This window comes from Cervus canadensis, chromosome 3 (genome assembly GCF_019320065.1).
Source record: "Cervus canadensis isolate Bull #8, Minnesota chromosome 3, ASM1932006v1, whole genome shotgun sequence".
NCBI classification, from domain to species: Eukaryota; Metazoa; Chordata; class Mammalia; order Artiodactyla; family Cervidae; genus Cervus; species Cervus canadensis.
Genome location: NC_057388.1, coordinates 99464844 through 99486140, shown reverse-complemented (window position 1 = coordinate 99486140; position 21297 = coordinate 99464844). Strand labels below are relative to the sequence as shown.

General features: G+C 42.5%; 2 protein-coding genes across 2 annotated transcripts; one reads left to right on the top strand and one right to left on the bottom strand.

Annotated features, from left to right (window-relative positions):
* Nucleotides 1–1128: 1128 nt before the first annotated feature.
* PRSS37 (serine protease 37) lies at nt 1129–7526 on the top strand. Its single transcript, XM_043462415.1, has 6 exons — nt 1129–1857; nt 2175–2279; nt 4138–4279; nt 5528–5781; nt 6612–6748; nt 7273–7526. Exons 2-6 carry the CDS (start codon nt 2246–2248, stop codon nt 7411–7413), a joined length of 708 nt encoding a protein of 235 aa, XP_043318350.1. The 5' UTR covers nt 1129–1857; nt 2175–2245; the 3' UTR covers nt 7414–7526.
* Nucleotides 7527–16211: 8685 nt separating this feature from the next.
* TAS2R5 (taste 2 receptor member 5) lies at nt 16212–19298 on the bottom strand. Its single transcript, XM_043462348.1, is given in 4 exon segments — nt 16212–16305; nt 16307–16745; nt 16748–17080; nt 19037–19298. Coding segments are annotated over 4 exon segments (1128 nt in total).
* Nucleotides 19299–21297: the final 1999 nt, after the last annotated feature.

The following is a 21297-nucleotide window of genomic DNA, read 5'->3' as shown; positions in this document are numbered from 1 at the left end:
GAGTAAAACAATGTTAAGTCGAGCAATAGTAGGCAGGCACATGCATTAGTTCAAGTGAGTCAAGATTATGGCCTGGAGTAGGGTGACAGCAGTGAGAATGGAAAGACATGGATGGATTTAAGAGATCTGGGGAAGCAGGATGGACTTTGGGATTGAGTGGCCAGAAAAAGAGAAAAAAATTTAAAGTGAAAGGTAGAGTTGTCTCCTAAAAGGAGGAAAACAGGCAGAAGACTGAACTTGAAAAGCTAGAGGAATAAGGAGTTTAGCTTGACAGGCTAAATTTCAGGAGCTGAGAGGAGATGCAAACAGTGGTTCCCAGGAAGCAGTCGTGTATGCGTGACCAGAGCTCTGGGCTACAGATACCAATGTGAAGCTCATCAGCAGGCAGCAGACCCCAGTGCCAGCTTCTCCAGAAAATCTGCTTTTCTGCTCTCAGTCCTCACATCCCCAGACAAACTCCCTTCCTGGTCCAGAATCTTTCCAAAAGAACCAGGAAAAACCACCTGACAGTAAAGTCTCTCTCTTTCTCAAATTTTTAACCTCTATTTAACTAATCCCACCCCCACCACAGAAAACCTTCCACAACTCCATCTTGTCCAGGAATCTCAAGTGTATTTCATAAACAAGCCCTAGTCCCAGTGTGGCTGTGTTCACTGTGAGGTTTAGGAAAGTATGTGCCATGTTAACGTTTTAAAACTGATTTGTTTTTGGTGGCGCGGGGTTTTCGCTGCCACGCGCGGACCATCTCCAGTTGTGGCAAGCGGGGGATGCTCTTCCTTGTGGTGTCCAGGCTTCTCACTGCAGTGGCTTCTCTTGCTGCGGACACAGGCTCCAGGCACGCAGGCTTCTGTCATTGCGGCCTGCGGGCTCTAGAGCTCAGGCTCAGTAGTTGTGGCTCAGGGGCTCAGCTGCACCAAGGCACGTGGGATCTTCCCAGAGCAGGGGTTGACCCCGTCTCCCCTGCACTGGCAGGCAGATTCTTAACCACTGGACCATGAGAGAAGTCCCCATGTTAACTTTTCATTCCACACTTCAGGAAATTTGTGTGAGGGACTGTATAGTTTTCCAAGATTCATGAATGCTGGCTGATGAGCTGAAGCCTGGAGGATGTGGCTAAAAAGTGGTGGGTATCCGGTAATAAAATATAGATACTGTACTTCTAGTTTTTCCAGCCATGTGTGACTTTGAGAAAATCATTTAAATTCTTTGTTTTGGTCCTGTCACTATAGATCAGGAGAAAAGAAAGAATGATACCAGCCCTGCCTCATCTTTCCAGGGTTGCTGTGACACTGGAATAAGACTATGAGTTTAGGAAATTTTCAGGGGTAAGAATGATACAAAGCTTACTTAATTTTGTATCTCAGACTAACCTGATATAAAATCACCACTAACAATGTCTGTAAAGAACTTTGCTCAGTGACTGGAATGCAGTAAAGGCTCACAGAACATTGGCTATTAGCATCCAGGCTCTTTGTGTTTCCAATTATCCAAGGATGACATGGCAATCTATTATTGGCTGACCAATCTCTTCATTAGGTAAAAAGCACTTAGAGGTCCTGCCAACCATTCCATAGATCCTAGATCTAATGTAAATCATTCCCTGACTGTCAAAATGACTGCTCAATGAATGCTTTACATTTCCCCATTTCCTTAGCTCAGACCTGCTGATCACAACAACCAGGCCAAGCTGGTGATGATGGCGGAGTGATGAAATAGTGAACCCAGGGAAAGATGAAGCTAATGTAACAAAGAGGGGAGGGGCTGAAGAAAAGTATAAGTAGGGGGCTTATTATATTAGGGGGCTTATATATTAGGGGGCTCAGAGCAAACCTGGGCACACCGTCTTCCTGAACTAAGGTGAAGAATCCTGTCCCCTACAGCCCTGGCCTGAAAAACTCCATGGGGACATAAGTCCTAAGCCTGGAGTTCCCTTTCCCACAGACAGCTGAACTGCTTTTGGGCAGATGGGCTTTTAGGGACAGCAAACTGAGGGACCTGGGTCCAGAAGACCAGTCATGAAGCTTCCTTGTCTTTTCCGTGAGAGGCATAGCCCCCCACCTTCCCTGGAACAGAAGGGCCTCCATCTGCCCATTGGAGCCCTCCTTCCCTGTTGTGTTCATGCCCAGAGCTGCTTTTCAACCCTTCTGCCTAACCATACCCACTGGTTCTACTAGGTGTTCCAGAGAAACTACTGAACTGGGAGCTCCATACTCTGCTGATCTTCTGCCCCTCACAAAGGGAGACTATGAAGTTTACCTTCTGTTTGAGTGTCCTTGCTGGTATGTATCCAGGACTTTCTACTCTGTCATATAAGGCATAGGTTAATATAGGACGGAGGAGGGCAGATGCAGGATGTGGGGATGGTGCAAAAGAGAGTCAAGAGAAACTGTCAGGAGCAGCACTGGGGATTCCCCTGAGACTCTCACCACAGGCTCTCTGGACAGGCTGAGAAGCCCAGTGCTAAGCCTGGTGGGTAGGTTATGGTGTATGTCTGCCTTGGAGAGTTCCACGCTCAACACTCAACAGTGAGTGTTCCACCTTGGTTATTCCAAAATACGGGCTTCATCACACAGGGGCAAGTCTCAAGTGTAGTCACAAGGACAGAGAACTCATTTTGACAACTGATATGCCTCCCTGTTGCAAAAGCTTAGAGACTCAGAATTCGGGGAATGGAGAAGATGGGAACAAAAGATCAAATGCAAGGACCCTCCATCCTGTACTCCCTGACTATCATGAAGCTCTTCTGAATTCTCCAGAGTGGGCTTTCCCACCACACCCTGACTGCCTAGGTTGTTGCATCACAAATTAGCTGCGTGAGCTTGGACAAGTTAATTAATCTATCTGGGCTTCAGTTTCTACAGTCAAAATGGGAATATTCCTACCTACATTATAGAATCATTGTGAAGATTTAGAACAAGAATGCAATGGCTCTTGTCCTTATTAATACCCCACCCTTTTTTCCTTGGGGTTTCTAACAGTGTGACTCCAAAGAAAAGGGTATGGTGAGGTACAGGCCTGGGCTTGGAAAGGTTTAAAATAAGAACCAAGGGCAGCTGAAATAAAAACAATATTTCTGATATTACAATCAGCCTTCCTCCTCTTTCTTCTCTTTTTTTTTAAATAATTCATTTATAAAAGCACTGCATGGTCATATTAGAAAATTGAGAAATATTAAAAAGTATAAAAAATAAACATCATTCATAGTCCCACCTCAGTCAACACATGCTAATGCACTGTTTGAATTTATTCCCAGGCTTTATTTTATTTATTTTAATGGCTTATTTTTGTTTCTTTACTTGTTCTTAGATAATTGGATTACTAGATTAAATGTACATTTTTATTATTTTTTAACTGAAAAGTTATTAGTATTCCTTTGCTGTTTAATATTCTTTATAAATGCAGTTTTAATATATATGCTGTTCCATTTGTTCACATCCCTTTGTATTTCAATATCCAACATTACTGTATTGGACATTCATATAAGAAAGAAAGAAAGTGAAGTAACTCAGTCATATCCATCTCTTTGCAACCCTGTAGCCTACCAGGCTCCTCCATCCACAGGATTCTCTAGGCCAGAATACTGGAGTGGGTTGCCATTTCCTTCTCCAGGGGATCTTCCTGACCCAGGGATAGAACCCAGGTCTCCCACATTGCAGGCAGATTCTTTACCAGTTGAGCCACAAGGGAAGCCAAAGAATTACCTATTATAAATAGTGTTAAAATGAGCACATTTACTAATAATCTTGGTCTACATCTGATTATTTCTTTAGAATCAAGAATTCTTGGGATTGTAATTATTAGGTCAAAGGTGACAAACCATTTACAATTCTTGATGCTCATTTTTAAGTTGCTTTTGAAGAAGACAGAATCAATTCCCATTCCTATAAGCAGTAAATGAGAGTCTTTCTCATTGTACTCTCTTAGGCTGAATATTGTTAACATTAGACAAAAATGATTATTAAAACTATTAGATAAAATGGTATGCCATTTTTATGTACATTTTTATTCTTTAATGTCAAGTGCCTTCACATTTCCTGCCCAAATGACTGTCACTTTAAAATCGTCCGCATTTCCATCCAGCTGGGAAGCTGCTGACTGTCTCCTTTGTCCTAAGCACTTCTCATTTCCATCCCTCAGGGACGCTCTTCTCCGCTCACTCGTCTGTGCAGAAAGACGACCCTTCCCCCTACCTGGCCTACCTCAAGTCTCACTTCAACCCCTGTGTGGGCGTCCTCATCAAAAGCAACTGGGTGCTGGCCCCTGCTCACTGCTACTTACCGTGAGTGTTGAGCGTCCTCACCCACTCTACTCATTTCGCACTGGTGATTCTCAAACAGGGCCAACGTTCCCCCCAGGGTACATTTGGCAAAGGAAGACACTCTTGGTTGTCACAGTAGAGTGAGGGCTGCGGGGAGGGCTGTGCTAACGGCATCTGCCTGGTGAACAGACGCCAGGGCAAGCAAGGATGCTGCTTAACATCCTACAGGGCACACGACAGCCCCTCCACAACACAGTCATCCAGCCCCGCATGTCAACAGGGCTGCTGGGGAGCCCTGTCCTATGCAGTATGCCTCCTCGGTCTCCCATCAGTCTTTCCAAGGTTTTTTTACTGGCAATATGAGTTTTGTCAGTTAAGGAACCAGCAGGCAACAGATGGTACACTCAGATTTTATTAAATTGAGGAGACTTTATAAAAAGAACTAATGACAAAGGTATGGTCTAGTTATAGGGAAAACATAGACAACAGTTGAGTTCCTCTGGGGTTCAGTACTAGAAAGATGCACTTACCACTCCCAGACCTAAAGGGGCAGGGGGAGAATGACTTTAAGCAGGGAGAGGAAAACAGTCAGTGAGAGAGGAGAGCGCACTGTGCACAGACTGCCTGATGGAGGTTCTAACCTTTGGTCAGGAGACAGTCGACGGCCACAACCCTATGGCAACCCAACGGGGTCGCGCAGGTGGGAGGATAAACACGCCAACCTCTCCCTTTTCCTTCCAATTCCTTTTTGGTGCTTCTTATCAGCCAAATAGAATCAAATGCCAGAGGAGAAGAAAGCTCATTGACTTAATCCACCTATTTCACCTTCCAAAGTACAGAGAAGGATGAAATAGAGTTGCGAGGAGATCTGATAAAGCAAACAGGAGCTGTCCAACACTAAAGTCACCTCATTCTCTTCCCGACACCAGAATGGAAATGCCCGGATAGGCTGGAGCTGGAAAGGAGGGGAAATAATATTTCTAGACCATGCATTCTTTTCTCTCCCACTACATGAAAACAGAGAAGTTAAAGGTTCCACCACTTAACTGTGTGACCATGGGTGAATACTCTCATGTGCCTCCATTCCTTCATCTGTAACATGGGGATTCAAAACAAAATCCCCCTCACTGCCTTGTTGTGAGTAGTAAATGAGGGAATCCAGGATTCAGACAAAGCTCTTGGCAAAGCACCTGGCCCACTGTAACATCAGCTTTGATGATGATACCAACAGTGATGATGATGGTGACTTCCAACCCCTTATCCCTCCAGAAATCTGAAGGTGATGCTGGGAAATCTCAGGGTCAGAGTCAGAGATGGGACAGAGCAAACAATTAACCCTATCCAGATTATCCGCTACTGGAACCATAGTCATAGTTCGCCCCAAGATGACCTCATGCTTATTAGGCTGGCTAAGCCCGCCACCCTCAACGAAAAAGTCCAGCCCATTGCCCTCGCCACCAGCACCGTCAAGCCAGGCACCATCTGCATGCTTTCAGGTTTGGACTGGAGCCAAAACAACAATGGTGAGTGCACCTGCCACCGAACATCAGGTCATCAGTTATATCTGATGAGACAAGTTGGGGAGGAGCCCATGTCCGTAAAACTGAGAGCAGAGGAGGGTGGGGTGGAGACCAAGGGGAGGTACTACCGGAGGGGTCTGGCAAAAAGAGACCCTCCCAGAAGTCCAGAGTCCTCCTTTCCCAGGGTGTCTAAAGCCCCACTGCTTCTTCAGAGCTTTGGCAGATGGAGCCACCAGGCCACCCGACTCAGCACAAAGGCCACGCCTCCTGATTGTCAGAGGCACGGTTCACATTAAAAAGGCTCCTCTTTCCCATACTGGCTCACTTCTCTTGTGGAGGACACCTGACAACTTGAGTCAGGTCACCTCTTATTCCTCCAAGAACAGACACAGAGTAGAAAGAAAATGCTGCTTTTTAAAGAGACATAAAGGCCATTTCAAAATCCTCAAGATTAACCCTCATAACCATGCACAAAATCACGTCTTCTTTCTTCCTCATTATTTTGTTCAGTTCAGTTCAGCCCTCTTTGCAGCTCCATGGACTGTAGCACACCAGGCCTCCCTGTCCATCACCATCTCCCAGAGCTTGCTCAAACTCATATCCATTGAGTTGGTGATGCCATCCAACCATCTCATCCTCTGTTGTCCCCTTCTCCTCCTGCCTTCAATCTTTCCCAGCATCAGGGTCTTTTCAAATGAGTCAGTTCTTCACATCCGGTGGTTCAAGTATTGTTCAGACAGATACAAAACATCAGTTGAAACAGAGGCTGGGGATTGGAGAGCTAAATAACATTTGTGAACAGGAAGGTTTCTTTTATCCCTGTCTTCCCTCAGGCAGACACCCTGATTTAAGGCAGAACCTGGAGGCCCCTGTGATGTCCAACACAGCCTGCCAGGAAACCGAACAAGGAAAAAGCCACAGAAACTCCATATGCGTTAAATTTCTAAAAGTGTTCAGTCGAATTTTTGGGGTAATCTTTTCTCTCTATTCAATTTTCATTCCTTTGGATATGTCTAGTTAACTATTTAACCACGGTATTTAAAAAATAGAAAGCCCACAACTTCACAAATTTTTGAGAATTTGGTAAGGCTGCAGCAAAGCCTCCCATTATCTTCAGTAAAGGGCCCTCATTAGAGACACCTGTATTCATTAAAGGGCATCATGCATACTTTGCTTGGTTTTTGTAGCACTTTAAAAAAAATTAATTCAAATATTTCACAAACTGAAACAGGCTTCACCAGTTCAAGTAAATGGAGTTTGACTCATTTTACATGTGAGTTCTAGAAAGGCTTTTCTCTGACTTTCTCAATGTCACACAAGGCTAGTTACGACAAAGTTACATAAAAGAACCAAGCTTCCAGTCTGCAGACTCTTACCTTGATGCAGCATGCTACCTCTAGACAGGGCGCATCCACACAGTGACTAGAGAGCTTCTATAAGGAGAAGATTTGACTGCATCTGTCTGCCCCCTTCTCTGTGTGTGATCCCTTGTAGGAGGTGGCCGTTGCTACTGTCATCTGCAAAAACAAGCTGCAGGGGATCGAGGTCGGACACTTCATGGGAGGGGATGTGGGCATCTACACCAACGTTCAGAAATATATCACCTGGATTGAGAGCACCACTAAAGACAAATGAGACCATTTTCTCCCTAAGCGTCCCAGTGGCTCTGCCATGGACGATACCAACCACAACTTACCCCAAATTCAAAATAAAACGTCCAAATAGAAATATTTGGATTTACCACACCAGTATCTTGTGTTTTCTCATTTGTATCTCTGTGCATATCCCATAATGAGCTGAAGAACCAAGAATGAAACATGAAATAAGCATTTTCCACACTGTCCTGGGTTATATATATTATCTCATTTAAAGCTTATAACAAACCCTCAAAGTTCTCTTTTCTTCCCACTTTACAAATGGGAAAATTGAGACAAATAGAAGTTACTTAACATTATCTATAGGTGGTAGTTTGTCAGAGCCTGAAATGGAATCCCAAAATGCTGGATTCTTAGCCCTATGCACTTAGCCTTGAAATTATAGGCAAGTCCATAGCATTACAACAGATACTGGCTTCTGTTCCCTGCTACCTCTCTGCTTTGCTTTTTGCTTCTCTTCTTTTCACAGCTATTTGTAAGGCCTCAAGAGGCAGGTCAGGTGGTCTGGTATTCCCATCTCCTTCAGAATTTTCCACAGTTTATTGTGATCCACACAGTTGAAGGCTTTGGCATAGTCAATAAAGCAGAAATAGATGTTTTTCTGGAACTCTCTTGCTTTTTCGATGATCCAGCGGATGTTGGCAATTTGATCTCTGGTTCCTCTGCCTTTTCTAAAACCAGCTTGAACATCTGGAAGTTCTTGGTTCACGTATTGCTGAAGCCTGGCTTGGAGAAATTTAAGCATTACTTTACTAGCGTGTGAGATGAGTACAATTGTGTGGTAGTTTGAGCATTCTTTGGCATTGCTTTTCTTTGGGATTGGAATGAAAACTGACCTCTTCCAGTCCTGTGGCCACTGCTGAGTTTTCCAAACTTGCTGGCATATTGAGTTCAGCACTTTCACAGCATCATCTTTTAGGATTTGAAATAGCTCCACTGGAATTCTATCACCTCCACTAGCTTTGTTCATAGTGATGCTTCCTAAGGCCCACTTGACTTCACATTCCAGGATATCTGGCTCTAAGTGTGTGATCACACCATCGTGATTATCTGGGTCATGAAGATCTTTTTTGTACAGTTCTTCTGTGTATTCTTTCCACCTCTTTTTAATATCTTCTGCTTCTGTTAGGTCCATACCATTTCTGTCCTTTATTGAGCCCATCTTTGCATGAAATGTTCCCTTGTATCTCTAATTTTCTTGAAGAGATCTCTAGTCTTTCCCATTCTGTTTTCCTCTATTTCTTTGCACTGATGACTGAGGAAGGCTTTCTTATCTCTCCTTGCTATTCTTTGGAACTCTGCATTCAAATGGATATATCTTTCCTTTTCTCCTTTGCTTTTGGCTTCTCTTCTTTTCACAGCTATTTATAAGGCCTCCCCAGATAGCCATTTTGCTTTTTTGCATTTCTTTTCCTTGGGGATGGTCTTGATTCCTGTCTCCTGTATAGTGTCACGAACCTCCATCCATAGTTCATCAGGCCCTCTGTCTATCAGATCTTACTACTTCTCTCTGTCTCCACTGCTACCACTCTGGTAAACCTGGAGTATTGCAGTATCTCCCACTTTTGCCTTACTAAATTCAACCTGTTCTCAATACAACTTCTTTTAAAACTTAAGTCAAGTTCTGTCACTTGTCTCTGTTTTTTAGCAGCGACAACCTCTCCAATGGTTCCCTCACTCAGAATAAACAAAATATGTGTACAATGGACTATAAAGGCCCTAAAACCATGGGCCCCCCTGCCCCTTTGACCTCATCACCCACAACACCTCTACTCCAGCCACAATGGCCTCCTTGCTCTCCATTGAACACATTAGACACTTTTTTACTCAAAACTTTCACACTTTTCCCAGATTCCTGAATGGCTACTTCCCTCATTCCCTAAAATCTTTGTTTGAATATTTTCTGGACTTCCCTGGTGGCACAGTGGATAAGAATCTGCCTGCCAACGTAGGGGACATGGGTCTGCTCTGTGGTCTGGGAAGATTCCACATGCCTCGGAGCAACTAAGCCCACGCACCACACCTATTGAGCCTGCGTTATACAGTCTGAGAGTTCCAGCTATTGAGCCTGCGTTATACAGTCTGAGAGTTCCAACTATTGAGCCTGCGTGCTACATCTATTGAAGCCCATGCACCCCAGAGGCTGTGCTCTGCAACAAGAGAAGCCACCACAATGAGAAGCCTGCACACTGTAATAAAGTAGCCCCTACTCACAGCAACTAGAAAAAGCCCCCACACAGCAATTAAGACGCAGAGCAGTCAAAAGTAAATAAATAAAAACATTTTTTTAAGACTACAGGGATTTCCCTGGTGGTTCAGTGGCTAAGACTCCATGCTCCCAATACAGGGGGCCTGAGTTCAATCCCTGGTCAGGGAACTAGATCTCACATGCTACAACTAAGACCCGGTGCAGTCAAATAAGTAACTTAAATAAATATCTTCTTAGTAAAGTCTTGTCTGACTACCCTATCTAAAATTAGGACCCCACTTCTGGTGCACGTTCATCTTCTGTAAGAATTTGGCAATGCATATGATAAACTTTAGCACTATGCATATGCATATTCTCTGATGTCTACCTTTAGAGTTTTACAAGATGTTCACTGTAACACCATAGAGAGCAAAACACTGGTAGGGTGGGGAGCCACAGAGTGTGGCTCATTTTTTAAAAGGCAGTACAATCATACACAATAACATGTGTGGTCATTCAATAATATCTACTGTTCTAAACACTGAAGACACAGGAGAAAATCAAAGATTTCTGTCCTCATGGAGTATACATTCTAGTTTAGAGACACAGGTAAATTTTAAAATGTATTATGTCAGGTAAGTACTATGAAAAAAAAAACTAGAGTACTGAGGTAACATTTTAAAGAGAGCATACATTGAGAATTACTCAACAAGGATCCCCAAAGCTGGAGTAGGTTCTATGAAATTTTCTTGGAAATGCAGAAAATAGAGTTGAAAGGTGGTTGGGAAAGGCAGTGTCTGCTCTCCTAGAGAAATCGTTGATTAACATAGAAGAGTCAAAATGCGATGACCAGGAGTGAGGAAGTGAGGATGAGGAATATGTTTATGACAAGTTGTGATAGTAAAGTGTGACAGAATGTGGCTCCTGAGTCTTGAACGTCCCCAGAAAGCACTGATGCTGACAAATGGGCAGAAGAAGGGAAGAAAATAAGAGATCCATCTAGGGAACATCCAGGACAGGAATCTCAGGAGTAAGGGTTGAATTGGCTACCATTCCTCGGGGGATACTGGGAAAGCCCAAAACCAATTTACAAAGCTAGGGGCCTGGGAGTGAAAGATGCTGTCATCAGATATTCCCCCAACTCTTCTACTAGTTCCTCAGAGATACCCAGTGCTGAGTTACAAAACCTTACTAAAAGAAAGAAAGCCTAAACTGTTGATACCTGATTTTCAAAGTTATCTTTTACCTTAAATTCAGGATAAGTTCATCTTAATGATACTATGCTAAGAAAACTACAGTGAGATTAATACTCTACTCTTCTTAACCTCTTTTGCACACTTAAAAGACATCATGCCTGAGTCCTATCTCAGAGACTCTGGCGGAATTGCTCTTGGGCAAGACTTGGGCATTCGTGATACCTTTTAATCTGCCAAAGTGATTCTCATGTGCTGCCAAGACTGAGAACTTGAAACTAACCATGAAGCATGTACTATCTAAATATTTCCTAGAATTTTATAGAACACTAGAGGCTACAAAAAATGGTTTTCTAAAAACTCGTGTTTACTGATTGCTTCATACTGCTGTATAGAAACACATTAACTCTTAGATATTGACCTTATATATAGTTACCTTTCTAAATTATTTCCTAAAATTTTTTAATTATTGGGATTTTCTATGTAGACAACCATATCTGCTTAAAATAATGACAGTTTTATTTCTTTTCTAATATTCACATGTTTTATTTCTTTAATCTGTTGTTAAGCATATAAATCAGTGGGTTTTTTTTTAATATAGTCACAGACTTAAGCAATTACTGCACTATTTAAACCTAGAACATTTTCATGACCCTGACAGAAACGATATATATCCATAAGCAGTCACTACCCAATACCTATATCCCCAGCACCTGGAAACTACTAATTTACTTTCTGTTCTATAGATCTGCCTATTCTGAACCTTTCACATAAAGGGAATCATAAAACATGAAGTCTTCCTGACGGGCTTCTTTCAGTGAGCATGTTTCAAGGTCCATCTGTGCTGCACCATGTATCAGTACTTCTCTCCTTCTTACGGCTGAATAATATTCTATTACATGATTATGTGTAATCACACACACATCACACACACACTTTGTTTATCCGTCCATCAGACAACAGACATTTGGGTTGTTTCTACTTCTTGACTAGTATGAACAGTGTTGCTGTGAATATTCATTGGTAAGTTTTTGTGCGGACATATATTCTCATTTCTGTTGGCTATATACCTATGAGAGGAATTGCTGGCTTATACAGTAACTGTATTTAATGTAGAATGTTGAAGTTTTGAAGCTACTCCACTAGCTCCCACTAAAGGAAAGAACCTCAGCAAAGTTTTCAGCTTTGTTCTTAAAATGCTCATACATTGCTAATGTTTTCTCTTTAATTAAAAGTAAGTTGTCGCCAACAGTTCATTTTGTCTTCAATCTACATGCTTAATTTCTTTGGTCTGTTTCTCCTATTTCCATCTTTTTACTGTTTCCTGATACCTTCTCAGAACGTTCTTTGAGCTGACCTTCCAGTTCATTAATTCACCGTCAGCTGTATCAATTCTGATGCTTAATGTCACTGTTGAATATGTCATCTAATCTAAAAATACATGTTTCAGAAACCAAAGTGGAATTAGATTTTTTCTCGCCACAGGACCTGTCATCTACGGCAGGTATGATCTAGAATCAACCAAGCAGAGGTTCTTAGCCAGGATTTCAGACCTCGGTACTATAATTCAAAGGGACATGTGAGGCACAGAGGGACATGTGCCACACAGAGGCAGTGGCAGTGTCAAGGTCACAATGCTGACCTTGTGAATGTGGTGCCAGCATCAGTCCCTCAAGAATGATTTGGTTGTGTTCTCAGTTGTTTAGACCCCTTGATTCCCTTTCTGATATTGATTCTCCCTCTTCCCTTTGATTCCAAGAGATAGCCAATTCCCTTCCAATGAATTAAATTTATTCTTAAGTCATATCAAGTTGGACACATGAGCTGGGATGTGGGGAGGGTACAGGAGAGTTAAAGAACTAATTTCTTCCTTCTACATAGTTCAGATTCTGTAGCTACTGTCATAAGTTATGATTTTAAAAAGCAAAGTAAAAAATATATTACTTAAATTCACAAAAATTAGTGACCAGAAGAACGACAAGTAAATAAAAATAATCAAATATTGAAGAGAGGAATAAATTTGAGGTTAAGTGAGACAATCCCCAAACTTTGATGAATGGGATTCAAAAGTTACAGTTCAAAGCTAATAAACCAAGTAAGAGAGACAAAATATTTAGAGTTGTGAAAGTCATCACCAGAAGAATGACGACAAAAGGTAAAATGTGACTACATCTGGGACTAATGTCAGGGCATTTTCTACCTGTCTGTACTGTTTACATCTCTTCCTAGTTCCCCTCTAGGCTGCACCATCAGAGATCTCAGTCCATAAGAGAAAGGAAGGTTAGCTGAACCCACACACACACGCGCGCACATGCACATGAACACGGACCCAGCTGCAGCTCTGAGAATGCAAACTATAAAAGATTTAATTACACAAGATTTAACTCAAGAGCACAGATTTGCCTCCAGATTTGTTTTCTTGGGTAAAACACAAAGTAGCCTCACATCCATCATGAGCTAAATCACATACAGAAGAGGAAGGAAATTCAATCCCAAAAGATGACTAGGAAAATGCAAGTGTTCTGTCCCTGAGAAAAGCAAGTCACAGAAACTTCAGTCTGTCATGATTTTGGATCTTGGCTTCTAAGCATCCCACTAACACCAAACTTGAAAGATTAGCTGCTTATTTCACCTGTTTAAAAATACTCAAAAACTTGAGCATGCCACAGGCTAATCCCAGCATGAAGTCTCACAAGTATGAACAAGAAGAACTTAAGGTTTACTGGAAAAAGCACAAGACTGGGGGTTCAAACCTCTGGGACTGTTTTATTAGCTGATGATCTTGAGCAAATCATCACTCCAGCCTGAGTTTTGTCATCTACATAATGGGAAAACAATTACCACTTGCATAGAGTTGCTAATAAAATCAAATGAGATAATAGACTACATATAAGAACACATGATACAAAGCCCAATACAAATGTTAGGTAAGTATCATTATTACAACAACTGGTCACAGCAGACAGCTGTATAGGCATGGCATAATGGAAAATCTATCCTACTACTAAAAATATAGCCAGAGAGAGGTATCTCTCTACTTGAAAAGGATGATTATTATCATTTCCAGAAGACTAATATGGTGCTTGGCCTCACACAACTCACAGTGACATCAGTGGAGCTATGCCTCCTTTGAACGATGACCAATATCCACATGCACCTAGGACACTCCTCAGTTCACAGCTTTGGATAAGGAAAAGATATGTGTTAGAACATGTTAATGAAAGTAGATTAGCACGGTGAGTAAGAAATGAAAAAAATGTAAGTATATCAAGTACTGTTCTTTAGATTACAGAGGGGAAATGTGTTCAAATAAGCCTAAAAAGAAGGCTGAGGAAGTAGATACAAAGGATGCGAAGCTAACTCCTTAGGAAAGTCATGTGATATAAAGAAAGAGACTGGGATAGGAGTCAGGAAAGTTAGTTCTGGCTCTCTGTGAAACTCTGGAGCAGCCCATTACCCTCTCTGGGCCTCATTTTCTCTATAATATATAAAAGGAGTTAAAAGGCTACTTCACACAGCAAATCAATCATTTAGAAATTGTTTATTATAGCCCAGGTCATATTCTAGGCACCAGGAACCTAAGGAGGAAACAAAAACAGGCAGAGTTCCTACTGCCATGGATTTGATGTGCTGGATGATCTCCATTCAACTCGAAGACCCAACGTGCTAAAACTCTGCCTTTAGGCTGTGGAGAGGCCAGAGTGGACAGACAGGATGGCTAAAGACCAAAGAAAATAAGGTTTGACCTCTGAAGGGAGCAGTGTTCTTTTGGGGAGCGGAAGCAAGTGCCCCTTGCTCCCATCTTGCTTCCCCCAGGTCCTGGGCATCAGAACTTAATACCAATTATGGCAGCCAATTGACTTTTATCCTAAAAGGAAAGTCTAGGGCTCAAAGAAACTTCCAGAAATAGAAATATATTTTGTTTTGTTTTTCAGTTAGATAACTAGAGAAATGGGAAAATCCTTTGGTACTTTTTTTTTTTAAACTTATCTAAAATGACTAACATTAACAGACAGATGAAATTTCTTAAAAATTAATGATCACTATAGTAATTGTTCCTAACCTCTATTTCATATAATAGGAAAAACACAACTTATATATGTAAATTTAAAAGAAATGAATTATTTGTTATATATAAACAGAACATAACACTTCTTTTACCAAACATGAAGCCCCAGCCTTGATTTCTATAATACATGAAAATAATGTACTTCATATTGTCAAGAGAGAAATACTGATTTTTATTCTGCATTTTCTATTTCCCATTTGTTGATTTAGTGTTAAAGAAGGAAAGTTTTTACTCAGCCATTAAAAAGAGTGAAATATTCACACTATAAAATAGATAATAAGAACCTATTGTATAGCACAGGGAAATCTACTCAATACTCTGCAATGGCTGTATAGGAAAGAATTTGCAAAAAGAATGGATATGTGAATATGTGTAACTGATTCACTTTGCTATACACCTGACACTAACATAACATTGTAAATCAACTATACTCCAATAAAAAAAATTTTAAAGAAGAATGAGGTAACACCATTTGCAGCAACATGGATGGACCTAGAGAGTATCATACTAAGTGGAATAAGTCAGACAGAGAAAGACAGATATATGATACCACTTATAAAAAGTGAAAGTCACTCAGTCATGTCTGACTCTTTGTGACACCATGGACTATACAGTCCATGGAATTCTCCAGGCCAGAATATTGGGATGGGCAGCCTTTCCCTTCTCCAGGAGATCTTCCCAATCCAGGGACCAAACCCACGTCTCCTGCATTGCAGGCGGATTCTTTACCAGCTGAGCCACCAGAGAAGCCCAAGAATACTGGAGTGGGCAGCCTATCCCTTCTCCAGCAGATCTCCCTGACCCAAGAATCGACCGGGGGTCTCCTGCATTACAGGCAGATTATTTACCAGCTGAGCTAGTAAGCAGAATCTAAAAAGAAAAAAGTTGATACAAACAAACTTATTTACAAAAGAGACACAGACTCACAAACTTAACAGAACAAACTTATGGTTAGCAGGGGGAAAGAGTTTGGGGGAGGGACAGATTGGGAGTTTGGGACTGACATGTATACACTGGTAAATTTAAAACAGATAACCAGCAAGGACCTAATGTGTAGCACAAGGAATTCTGCTCAATATCGTGTAATAGCCTAAATGGGAAAAGAATCTGAAAGAGAATAGATTCATGTATATGTATAACTGAATCACTCTGTGTATACCTGAAACTAACACATTGTTTATCAACTATACTCCAATATAAAATAAAAAATTTTTTAGGGGAGAAAGAAAATTTTTTAAGTCAGTCCTCTTTGGGAGAGCTATCAAAAAATTATTTCAAAACAGTCTCCTGACCACTCCTCTCTCTCCAGCTCACAGGCCCTGGGCTCTTCAAGCACACACAGTCTTCCACAGGATTCTCTCACATGTCTGCTTCATCCTGGGGTTCCCCATGATCAGTATGACAGAATGAAGAGAAGGGTAGTGTCTCAGAGATGAAGAGAGTGATGAGATTCACAGGAAAAGTCTTGGAGCTGATGGAGAAGGGGCTGGCCAGGATGTAGACCACGTAAAGTATAAGGAAACAGGCCAAGGACTTCCGGACAGTGATGTGAGCCTTGGCCTGAGCATCTCTTCTGCCGGCTGTATGGACCTTCATCTTCCTGTAGTGTCCATACAAAGGGACAATCAGCAGCCCAGAGGAAACAAGAAACATCATGCAAGGCATCATGCTTCCTGTATTGAGCTGTAATACACATATATAGTGCCAGTTTGAAAGGGGGAATAAGATGCTGCTGTTTCCTTGGGAAGGACTGGAGAAGTCTAAGCCACCCCTGACTGTAAGTTACAAATTGATCGTGAAGTACACCAGGAAGCAGCAGCAACTCAGGTAACAGGCCCTCTGCTTCAGCCACAGGACCGCATGTTCACGGTCAGGATCGTCCTACAGTAGCAGACACTGAGAAAACTCGCAAACCACAGGCTGGCCTGGCTTACCAGAACCCTGAAGACACTGAGATAGCGAAGCCAATGGCTGCTCTGGAAAAGCAGGAACAGACTTAAGTCCACCACAATCAACCATTGCAGAAGCAACCAACAGACTGCCAGGCTCGGGACAATGAGGTTATACAAGGACTCCCTGGATGTTCGGAGCCATTCTCGAAAACTCCAGACCACAAAAACTCCATTTCCAACAAGGCCAATGAGAAATTCAGCCACTGCCACCAGCATCAGCAGTCCTAGGACAGAAGTCGGCACGGCTGGGGAAGTCTCTCACTGCTGTCGCAGAAGGTGCTCTGCTTTAGTGCAGATAGGTGTATACAGCTCTTGGCTACACTGCAGATTCCCTGAAGGTGATACCACACTCAACATAAAGTCTTAGATCGCAAAATCTGGATTTGGTCTTCAGTTCAGTTCAGTCGCTCCCTTCTGCAATCTGTCCTCAAGCATAGACTGAACAGCTCTGACCAGAAGCAAAGAGTTTAGAAGTTACAAATTTCTCTCTATTTGCATTCGCATGAACGAACCTGGAACAAACCCTGAGACTAGACATTTGAAACATCACAGAGACCAAGTCTCCTTCTCAAGGATATTGGGTTAACATTAGATACTAACACATTATATAATAAGGGCTTTCCCAGGTGGCACTAGTGGTAAAGAACCCTCCTGCCAAATGCAGGAGACAGAAGAGACAGGGTCTGATCTCTGGGTTGATGCCCTGGAGTAGGAAATGGCAACCCACTCCGGTATTCTTGCCTGGAGAATCCCATGCATAGAGGAGCCTGATGGGCTACAGTCCATGGGGTCACAATGAGTTGGACACAGTTGAAGCAACTTAGCATATACACACATCAACAAGAGAGACCAAGTCAAAACATTCTTAGATTCTATACCATGCCAGATGTGAGCTTATTCATATAAAAAAGAAATTCTATTTTCATAAAAAGAACTTTGAACATGTAAGCATGAAAGCTGAATAAACTCAGAAATTCAAAATATATTTTATCATTAAAGACAGAATTAGGGGAGTCCGGGAAAAGAAAGTAATCAGAGAACCAGAACATATCCCACTTAAGTGGCAAATAATAAAAAAAATATATAGGAGATAGGGTACAGAAACCATCACTATTAATCATGATCTCTGAGGTCATCTGCCTTATGATCAATTATCCACACACACTTGACTTAGCGTACACCTCACATCAAAATCTTAAGAGAAAGGAGATTGGCTCCAAGAAGTGAAAAAAAAAACTAGCACAGTTAGCAAGAAATAGAGGGAAAGTGCTTCATTTATTGTTCAGATTCCAACTTCCTTGGATCCAGCCAAAAGCAAATATGTTTGTGATAGGCCGAATTCTAAACTGGCCCCCAAAGTTCTCACCCCTTGGTGTACACACCCTGAATAATCCTTGAGCAGGTGCAGGGCTATGAATAACAGAAGATGTCACTCCTGTGATTAGGTAATATTACATGGCAAAGATGGGGGGCTTTTGCAGATGTAATCAAGGCCCTAATCAGTCAAGTTTGAGTTAATCAAAAAGGAGATTCACCTGATTTAATCAGTTAATGTCTTGGAGGAGGAACTGAGCCCTTCTGCTGGCCCTGAAGAGTCCAGTTGCCATGTTATGACAGTGTTGCATGTTGAGGAACTATGGGAGGCCCTGAGATGCTTAGACTGACACCCCCATCTAACAGCTGGCAAGAAAATGGGACCTCATCCTACAAATGCAAAGAACTGAACCCTGCCAATAACCAGGAGCTTGGGAAAGCACCCTGAGCTCCAGAAGGAACACAGCCCAGCCAACATCTTAACTGTGGTTTTTGAGAAGCCTGCACAGAGGGCCCACTTGGGCTGTGCTGGGAGCCTAATCTACAGAAACCATGACACAATAAAAGTATGCTGTTTGAAGCTGCTAAACTTGTCTTGCTATGCAGAGAACAGAAAACCAGTATGGTATTCGATATAGGCTAGAAACAACCATAAAGGAAATGAGAAGACAGTGGAATTGGATTGGAGGGGAAAGGCCAGGCTGGCTTCTTAGGAAGGCAGCACGGGCATAGTGAAGAGTTCTGTCCCATGTCCCAGCAGCACCTGGGGCACTCTATGCAGCTGCAAGTGAGCCAGCACCCTCGCGAGGTCTCAGCTGTTCCACTGAAAATGTAATGGACTGTAGGACTGGCTTTCAGTTCACTGAGGTCAGACACACACCGCGCACCATGTGCCAGGCAGCGCGGCAGGCACAGGGACACAGCAGTGAGCAGCCCCTGGGCCCAGGCTGCAAGCACTGTGCCGCAGCCCACCCACCTGAGGGCCTGGCGCCTGAGAACCCCGCCTGCAGCTGTGGAGAGGCAAGGGGAAGACCACAACTGCCACTGGTCAGAGAGCCGGGATGAGGCATGAACCTCTCCAGGAGCCAGGCTTCTGTGGTGACTTTTCAGGCAGCAGGTGCCACTGTCCTTCTCTCCTACCTGCCGCATTCGAGGTCTTGGGCAGTGGAACCTCAGGCAAAGCAGGGAAGCCACTGACATGTAACCAGAAAGCCCAGTCTTGCCTCAAAAAAAACCACCAGGAACAAAAAGATGGTTTCTTGACAGATTATGAGCTAAACCACATAGAGAACTGAGATAATTAGCTAACTCTAATAAGAAAAATGTTTGTCTAAAAAACATCTAGCAACTAATGCAAGGTTCAAGTCTTTTTAACACTCATTATTTCAAAATTACAGCTATTTTTTTTACTTCATTTCATCAGGGGATACATAGTCTACACTGGCAAAGAGAACCAGATTACCTATAATAATTTAGAAAAATGTGATCCTTTCCATGCAAAACATGAAAACTCAGTTTCGACATCCGGAGTTTAACAAAACAAGCACTTTGCATTGCTTAGAGAGCAACAGCTCTGGTTTCTATTCTGTTTTCCACATTACTTTCTCATTTTATTTCAAACTTAAAGAAGACATAAGAAAAAGAGTTGAGGACAGAAATTTAATTAACTCTACAGTAAGTTAATTATAATAAGTTAATTTTACAGTAAGTGAATTTTACTATTGGCAGTTCTCTAGAGTAAGGGCTGATTTGATCTCCCTCCCATGTTGTGGACACCGTCCATAGAATTCTTCAACAGGTCTGATTCCTCCTAACCATTATAATCGAAATGTCCTTAGTCGCTCAGTCGTGTCCAGCTCTTTGTGACCCCATGGACTGTAGCCCGCCAGGTTCCTCTGTCCATGAGGATTCTCCAGGCAAGAATACTGGAGTGGGCTGCCTTACCCTCCTCTAGGGGATCTTCCCAACCCAGGGATCAAACACAGGTCTCACCACATTGCAGCCAAATTCTTCACCGTCTCAGTCACCAGTGGAAGCTCATGAATACTAGAGTGGGTAGCCTAGCCCTTATCCAGGGACCTTCCCGACCCAGGAATCAAATCAAGGTCTCCTGCATTGCAGGTGGATTATTTACCAGCTGAGCTACCAGGGAAGCCCAATATGTAAAGGCAGCCATGAGTATCTCAGAGATGAGCCAGTAGTGGGTTCAGCAGAGGAAGAGCTGGAGATGATGGCAGAGAGGCTAGCCAAGGCATGAAAGCCACGTGGAGAAGGAAGAAGCAGCTAAGAGACTGGTTTCAAAGACTTAGGTCTGACACTTTCATCCAAAAAATACCTTTCACCTACAAGCTACCAGAGTCAGTCCAGCTCCATCTCCTACATCTGACATATCTCAGGGACTCAACCATTCTGTACTCCTGCACACAGCCTTTTTCAATGCTTCCCAGAACTGTGCCCACATTGCCACCAGAAGGCATCTAGAAGGCAATTCACCTATAGCAGCTGTTCACCTGAGCAAATTAATTCTTCTCTTAATACACTGTATGAGTCTAAAAATTCAGATATTGAGCAAATTAAGCATGTTATTAATAGCACGTGTAACCAAAACTATCAATACACATATATTGTCTTTACAGATTCTTTCCCACCACTTTATGAAGAGGTGGAGTTCTTGCTCTCTCGGATTGGTACCATGTCTTGGGTACTAGAATTCAGGTCTTTACAGGGAGAAGGAAGTGCCAAAGTGCATCATCCTCCATGGCTGGCGTGCCATGGACCTGGCGTGCCTGGCATTACAAGGACCAGTGTAAGAATATAAGCAGCAGCAGCACTGCTGGGGCAGGAAAAGTAAATGGTAGTGAGGAGACCTGGCAGATAGGATAGCAGGAGCTATTTTCTCTGGTTCTGTAAGTATGAAAACTTGGGAGGAGAAATAAGTAAGATAGACAAGATTTGGGAGACCCTCTAGGAAGCATGGCTTAATGCCGCTTCCCTTGAGAGTGAACTGGATGCAAAGACTTACCTCTAAACTAGAATGTCTGGAAAGGGAAGCAGAGTGAGCAGGCAGTGGAGAAACCTGCAGACACCACCTTAACCAAGCAATCCAGGTTAACAGGACCAATGAATAGTCATGATGACATCATGATGT

Coding starts and splice junctions, on each gene's coding strand:
- PRSS37 (XM_043462415.1), top strand. CDS start 2,246: ATGAAGTTTACCTTCTGTTTGAGTGTCCTTGCTG. Junction 2,280..4,137: donor CTGTTTGAGTGTCCTTGCTG/GTATGTATCCAG, acceptor TCCATCCCTCAG/GGACGCTCTTCTCCGCTCAC. Junction 4,280..5,527: donor CCTGCTCACTGCTACTTACC/GTGAGTGTTGAG, acceptor TTATCCCTCCAG/AAATCTGAAGGTGATGCTGG.